The sequence below is a fragment of the Sinohyriopsis cumingii genome, unplaced genomic scaffold, assembly GCF_028554795.1.
Source record: "Sinohyriopsis cumingii isolate HCF-2022 unplaced genomic scaffold, ASM2855479v2 utg000813l, whole genome shotgun sequence".
Taxonomy (NCBI): Eukaryota; Metazoa; Mollusca; class Bivalvia; order Unionida; family Unionidae; genus Sinohyriopsis; species Sinohyriopsis cumingii.
Window position 1 is genome coordinate 412883 of NW_028315934.1, and position 7309 is coordinate 420191.

General features: G+C 32.0%; 1 protein-coding gene across 1 annotated transcript; it reads left to right on the top strand.

Annotated features, from left to right (window-relative positions):
* Positions 1–1209: 1209 nt before the first annotated feature.
* Positions 1210–7108, top strand: LOC149773200 (uncharacterized). Its single transcript, XM_089946637.1, has 6 exons — positions 1210–1368; positions 2003–2140; positions 2745–2867; positions 4234–4350; positions 5525–5666; positions 6944–7108. The coding sequence occupies exons 1-6, from the start codon at positions 1297–1299 to the stop codon at positions 7066–7068; spliced, it is 717 nt and encodes a 238-aa protein (XP_089802763.1). The 5' UTR covers positions 1210–1296; the 3' UTR covers positions 7069–7108.
* Positions 7109–7309: the final 201 nt, after the last annotated feature.

Sequence of the window (7309 nt, forward strand, 5' to 3'; positions counted from 1 at the left end):
CTTTTTAAAGGTTAAATAATCCCAAACGTCTTTGTTTGACAAAAAGTAATATTCATTGTTACATTCTCCGCGTTTCTCTTCCTTGCGTTACGAAGGTAGGGATGGACATAAGGTGAATTCTTCCTAAATCCCATTTAAGAATATTACTTCTAATCAATAATATTCTGTACTTACTATAGGGTGATCTAATTCTTTATCTGGTTAATGTGCATAAAATGCCGTAAGAATCTGATTTTGCACATGGCAAACAGACTTGCATTGCATGGTAAGTTCCCATGTATCTGAAATTCAGCTTTAATAAACAATTTTTAAAAAGTCTAAACTTCATAATATCTGTACAACTCGCTATTCTTGTGGAACCATGTCCAACTGGTACATTACATAAGTGTATATAATAGAAATACTAAGTAAGAAATAAGTTTTATATTCAAGTTTCCAAACAAGAATTAAAAATATTTTTAAAACATCGACAATTTGCCTTGTATAGTCTCTACTAGTTGTAGTTATATGTTCATATTAAGTGATTTCGTTAATTAAGATAAATGTGCCATATTATATTTACGGAAAGATAATCAAGATACATCATGTAAGGTACCTGGTTCATTATTGCTGAGTAATTGTACCCACTTATTACTAATTAGTAGTATTACCATTTGATTTGGTTTTTGATAACATCTGAGAATGCAAACACCTCACCAGTACTTTAAGAAGTGTTGAAAATGGCACACACGAATCAATGTTATGTCTAATACAGTAACCTACCACTAAGAAGTAATTTCACCAGCTTAATTATTAGTAATCAAGAGGAAAATGGATCACTTTCAGAAGAGATATAAATTTATCAATGACAGGAGAATACCGATTGAAGAAGTTATAGCCGAACATTGTTCATAATGAGGAATAGAAGGAAGATCTTGTGATCCTGCTGTATTCAGGTAGGCTTATTGGTAGTCTCTACTAGAATAAACGTTTCAAATTGAACTAATAAATAACACAAACAAAACTAAAACATGTTTGCGTTGCAAATAATTAAGTCTGGTGATATTATATTATATTACACCCCGTCCAAATTTTCACATCGTACGCACTCTCATTGTTTCATAACTGCTTTTTTGCGATTATCCATTCAGTTAGCAGTTACTACTTCCTAGTCGAGGAGACCAATCAAAATATATATTTTTTGTTAATCATCACATGACGCACGAATGTCTGAGTATAAGTACGGCTGTTCTCGTGTCAAATTTACCGGAGATCATCCTGCAGTCGAAAAGATCTGATTTTCTTGACTTTCGCATCATGAAACCGATGGCAACCGACATGAAACCAGACATAAGCACAGTTGTTGTGCAAGCAGCTTCTGAACTTCAGGTAATATTTGGATATTTGCCTTAATACTCAAATCCATCATAGAAAATAAACATTGTTAATGAAAGTAAAATGAGACAAATGGGACAAATGTATTATTTGACATTATTTTATTTTATGTTTAAACCATCAAAGACGATTTCACTGGAGCTTTTTCATTAAGGGATAAGCGAACGTTAACAACCTCATGGACAGACATTTGTACCGCAAGTGCAGAAGGCTGATATGCATGCATTACTTTTGTTTTCTATTTCGACAATTTTGTTTTTGTCTTTAAAACGTCTCAATTTTTGCATAAAACTTCAAATACGTTATCTCTGCTGCACGTGTAGCCACGTCAATAGTATCAACGTTTTGCTCTCTGTGAAGTGAGGAAACCCTGAGTCAGTACGGCTTGAAGGCAAACATTAAAATGCTGGATTCATATCCATATCCTGCAACAGATTTAAGCTGCAACAGGTTTTGAAGAGAAAACAAAATTAAAAAGATCAGCCTTCGCGGAGTGAAGCGCATCAACAACACACTTTGTTTTTCTCAAATATTAGATTATCTTGCTAGGATTTCTGCTGATGTGCTTCATTATATTTTTTCTATTGTAATTGCATATCTTTAATACTAACATGTACTGTTTCTACAGAGACCGGAAGAGGCAAAAGAAAAGAGAAAGAGGCTTAAGATAATAGCCATATCTGTTGTTGTCCTTGTTGTAATAGTGACCGCTGCGATCATCGCTGTTGTGTATGTAGTAGGAAAGCGGGCAGAAGACACTATCAAGGTATAGCTAGTACTATTGTCTGAATACAATTATCATGATTTCGTACCTTACTTACCCTTAATTTTAGCTCTCTTTTATCTTGCATATATTAAAATTAGTATTAGTATATAAACATGTTTACTATTCAGCTTGTGTTTATAAAGTATCAAAAATTGATGCAAAGAATTGGTCATCCGACAATTATAGTTCTTAGTTAAATATTTTACCTGACTAAGGACGAATCCGTACTAAATGTCATACCATTTGTGTTTTTATTTTCAATACAGTTTATAATAACCATATATCTTACCAAGGATTCCAATACTACACATAATTCATGATATTCCAAATAGTTAACTGTTTTGGTGAGTTGCCTTGCCTGCAAGTCTTAGTTAAAGTTTGTTTAAACGAAGAGCTTTTCTTTATATACCAGTAATACCAATTCAACCAACTGCAGCACAAGGAGAACCACTCCTGTTTTAGTACCGTTATCATTGCAACCACTTTTACAATAAATAACGTTGTAATGAATAAAATTCATTTTGGTTTTACATCCATGAGTAAATTCTTCTACAATTAAATCACGCATTTTAATGTATTACTTGTTGAATTGTTCTTTATGTAGACTGCGTGGCTTACCTCCAGGGACGAATCCGGAAAGGCAAGTTCACAGAAAGTTACTGTCACCCCAAGAGAGGAGAAATTTGAAATTGCAGGAACCGGCACAGCCGTTTTTGATTTCGATAAGGTATCTATATTACCATGATATTTTGTAAGCATTCAGAAGTTGAAGAAGTACTTTGAAAATCGAACATGCGCTAAATAGCACATATGGTTATTCCATCACTGCAAATGCTTGTGTTAAATGTATTCTGCATTTTGTCATTATATTGGTATGAATTAGCCAGTGCATATTCAATTGTATAAACATTGTTAGCAAAGGACAATCGTGTTCCGCGACTAATTTCTCGCCTATATCTAAAAATTTGAGCAATATTAACAAAGACAAGTAAAATGAATACAAAAGGTTGGTTTAAACGAACTTTATTTATGTATATTCTGAAAGTAGTGACTCATAATCAGTTAAATGTCTCTCTGTTCGAATATACGGATATAAGTTTCGTCTGCATAACTCCAGTAAAATATCAGAAACCATCTTTTCGCATTGTACAACTTCGCAGTTTATCCATCCGTATAGCTGAATGGATGGGCTACACACAGATATGATACGAAACGTCTGGGATGCTCACCTTAGATAGCACAGATAAGTTTTTTCCTGGTACAGTCCAGACTAAAGACCAGAGAGACAGAGACAGACAGACAGACACACACACACACACACAGAGTTGGGGTAGCTTATTCTCTCATAATGATAGATAATATACAAAAGAGCAAGATCGGCTTGAGTCTCCAAAATTTGTAATACTGTCTTTAATCAAGAGTTTCATGAACAGGACAAAATAATATATTCGTGTTGTTCGCTAATGCTTTCAAATTTACTTCTTGATACTATACAAGACAATTAATGATCAAATAGATTCAAAATATATTTTAAATATTTTAATTAAAGTTCTTTTGGATGGATATTGATTAATAGTGATTTTTTTGCTAGTTTCTGTTTCTCTCAAATTAGGTTACTTTTTGTGCAGAACACAAGTAACTTAACTCTGTCAAAATCTCTCTCTCTCTCTCTCTCTCTCTCTCTCTCTCTCTCTCTATATATATATATATATATATATATATATATATATATATATATATATGTAATTTTATTCCACATATTCCATATATATTTATATACATATATATATATGTTTGTGTTTGTGTGTGTGTGTGTGTGTGTGTGTAAGAGTACGTGTGTGTAAATTTAGAAGGCATAAAGATGTAAATATTTAGGTAATGCGCATTTGTACTAACCATTAATGTATTTCAATCCGTTGCAGTTTTAACTTTTGTCGAAAATATTCCTTCGTTCTCTTTTAATTTTATTCCACAACTTTAGGATTATCTTTTTCTGGACGGCTTCACAATGAAGCATATATTTGTAATATCTTTATCTGCGACGTCTTCAAAACAAAACATATATTTTTAATATATGTTATTGCAATTTTCAGAGTCTTCTTGTATACAAATCTGAGAAAATGTCAAAACCAACCTGCTTCTTGACCGCCATCAACACGTCTACTTTACTTTCCCCGGAGAAAATGAAAGATTTCCTTGGAGACAAAACAGTGAGTTTCAATGTATCATTCTACCATTCTCGTATAATCTTATTATCTTTCATTCCCTATTTACACAAAGTTTCGTCATGTCTTTACACGTCCACAGAAGTCAAGAATTATGACAGCAGACTATCAGTCTGTGGCAGTCATAGCACCGTGAGAATTTTTTTTCTTTTCTCTCGGATATTTAGCAACAAGGGTTATAATGCTTCATTATTAATTAAGTGTACATAGAATAAAACAATTTGATGCATTAATTATATCAGCTCTATAATTAGAACTAATTATTTTTATTCGTTCATAACTATTCAGCACAAAAATAACTTTACATTATGATGATAGGCTTATAATTTTATGCAATTAATAATTTAATAGAATCGCGCACAACAAGGAATTAATCTCGTGATAAACTATTAGAGAGTATGAAATATATACAATGTACGTCAGCGTTAACTTACCAAGTATACGACCAGTATCAGAAAGAGATCAATTATAATGACGTGAGCGTATCAAACAAGGTGTAAATATGAAACACATATTGATCACTATAATATGGACACTGAATATCAGGACAAGTAATCTCCTTCTACAACTAAATTATAAGGATTCGTATTCAAATTGTGTTTAGTTCTCACCTGTGAATAACCGTGTCAAGTAGTTTCCAATGTCATTGCGCTAATCAGATTATAATACGTAGCTACCATTCTCAATGATAATTAGAATTCATGAAAGTTACTTCACTGTATATATATATATATATATATATATATATATATATATATATATATATATATATATATATGCTGTTGTTCAAAAACGTGGGCTACAAGTAATGGCTTTCTGCTAGAGACAACTTAATATTTGTATATCATTTCTAACTTGATTAGTACAATATAATGAAGGTGTTACGATCTATTTATATTTCTATATATCTATATATCAATCAATCAAACTATCGGTCAATCAGTCAATCAACAAATCTATCTATCTATTTATATGTCTGTCTATCTATCTAATTATCTATCTATCTATCTGTATATCTATCTATCTACCTATTTATCTATTTATCTATCTATCTATCTGTCTGTCTATCTATATATTTACATATTTACCTATCTATCTATCTATCCACGAACCTATGCGCATTACGACTTACCAGTGTATGCTTATTCGTTGTCTTTAGGTATATGACTTGCCCTCGAATTCATCAGATCGTGCTGAGTACATGAGTTCAGGCGTTGTCGTACCGAATAAGGACTTTCTCTCTCCCTTGTCAAAAGAGTTATGTAAGGACACTGAAGTCATTTGGATGGTGCCCAAGCCAGGTGATAACATACATACATACATGCATGCATGCATACATACATACATACATACATACATACATACATAAATACATACATACATTTGCTCTGACAGACTAACGACAGTTTGAATGATTAACAGAGTGATAAGATCGTTTCTTGCAATGGTGTTATCGCGTCTTTTATTTTTACTTTTTTAAGCAGCCAGTTTCTTGTGGCAACTAGGTTGAAAATCAATGAGGGATATTTTATGCTGTCAACGTTTGTACAACAATGTGGTCAGATAATTTGTTTGTTATGTACTATATGCAACAGAGTCTGAGTGAGATGGTTCTATTGGGAGTGGAGGTGACAAGGTCAGTGGAAGAATATGGACACGAAATGCATTGAGATTAACGTGGACAGCCATGACAATATATTTCGTAACACTAAGCGTTAGCTTACACTTGCGTCGAAGGTCACTGCATCCATTCCTGTAAGAAAATCGTATTCTAACTAGCAATAAATAACTTTAAATATACCAAATGCAAATATATTGCAAATAAGAAGTTGTGATAAACATACTCAGTCTGTCTCACTTATTTTTTTTTAAATAAGTACCAATGTATAATATTAAGAAGAAACATATTGAATGTTTCCATCTGTGGTCAGTTAGAAAAAATAATAATATACCCTTAAGTCCTATTCTTCTTTAAATTTTGAAATTCTTTTACATATATGCAGATGAACTTTCACTTTGTATGCTATATAATAACTACAGGTTTATGAGAAATGCATCAGTTTAAGCCAATGAAAACAGTTTTGTCATCTGTGTTCGAAGTAACAGGCGGTTATCCGAGCTATTTGCATTTAGTCTGTGTACGTAAGACTTTACTTCTATTATGCTAATTAATAATAGCATATTAAGGGTACATTCTTAAGACATAAACAACCGCCACTTTAATATCATACCTAATTAAATAAGTACAATAATATTTAGGTTTCAAGTCGAAATTTATAACCCTTTTGTAAAATAATAGTTTATAGGATTTTCGAATTTCAGGACAACAGCGCATATTATACATGTTCGTGCGTATCTATCAATCTATCTATCTATCTATCTATCTATATATATATATATATATATATATATATATATATATATATATATATATATATATATATATCCTTTTGTATTTCATATTTCATTCCAATTTCATCTGTGTTTATTATTTTTGTTTTATGTTGTTCTTATATATACGTACATAAGACATTCGGGAAACGCTTACATAAGTCATGTACCAAAGTTTTTGTTTCAGACTGCGTCAACGAGAATTCACTGGACCGAAACAAGAGAGCATGCTTCTACTACTACTACTGTTATTTAAGATATTGCGACTATTATTATTGTTATTATAGATGCTACTGGTGGCTATCTTGCTAGTGATGTGTTCGGCAATAAAACAGTGCATACAAAAAGACTATTGAAATGACCTTAGCTGAATGTACCGTTGCAATGTATATTGTATAGATGCATATAAACCATCTGCTGAGGAAGCCTCTCAGTGTTTGCAGTAGTAACAGCAGCTTTATGATGTGCTTCACGTAGAAATGCTAGTAATAACTTGAAACAATCAATTATCTTATCCAGTTCTTGTAAATTAAGATTCAACTTAATTGCATTT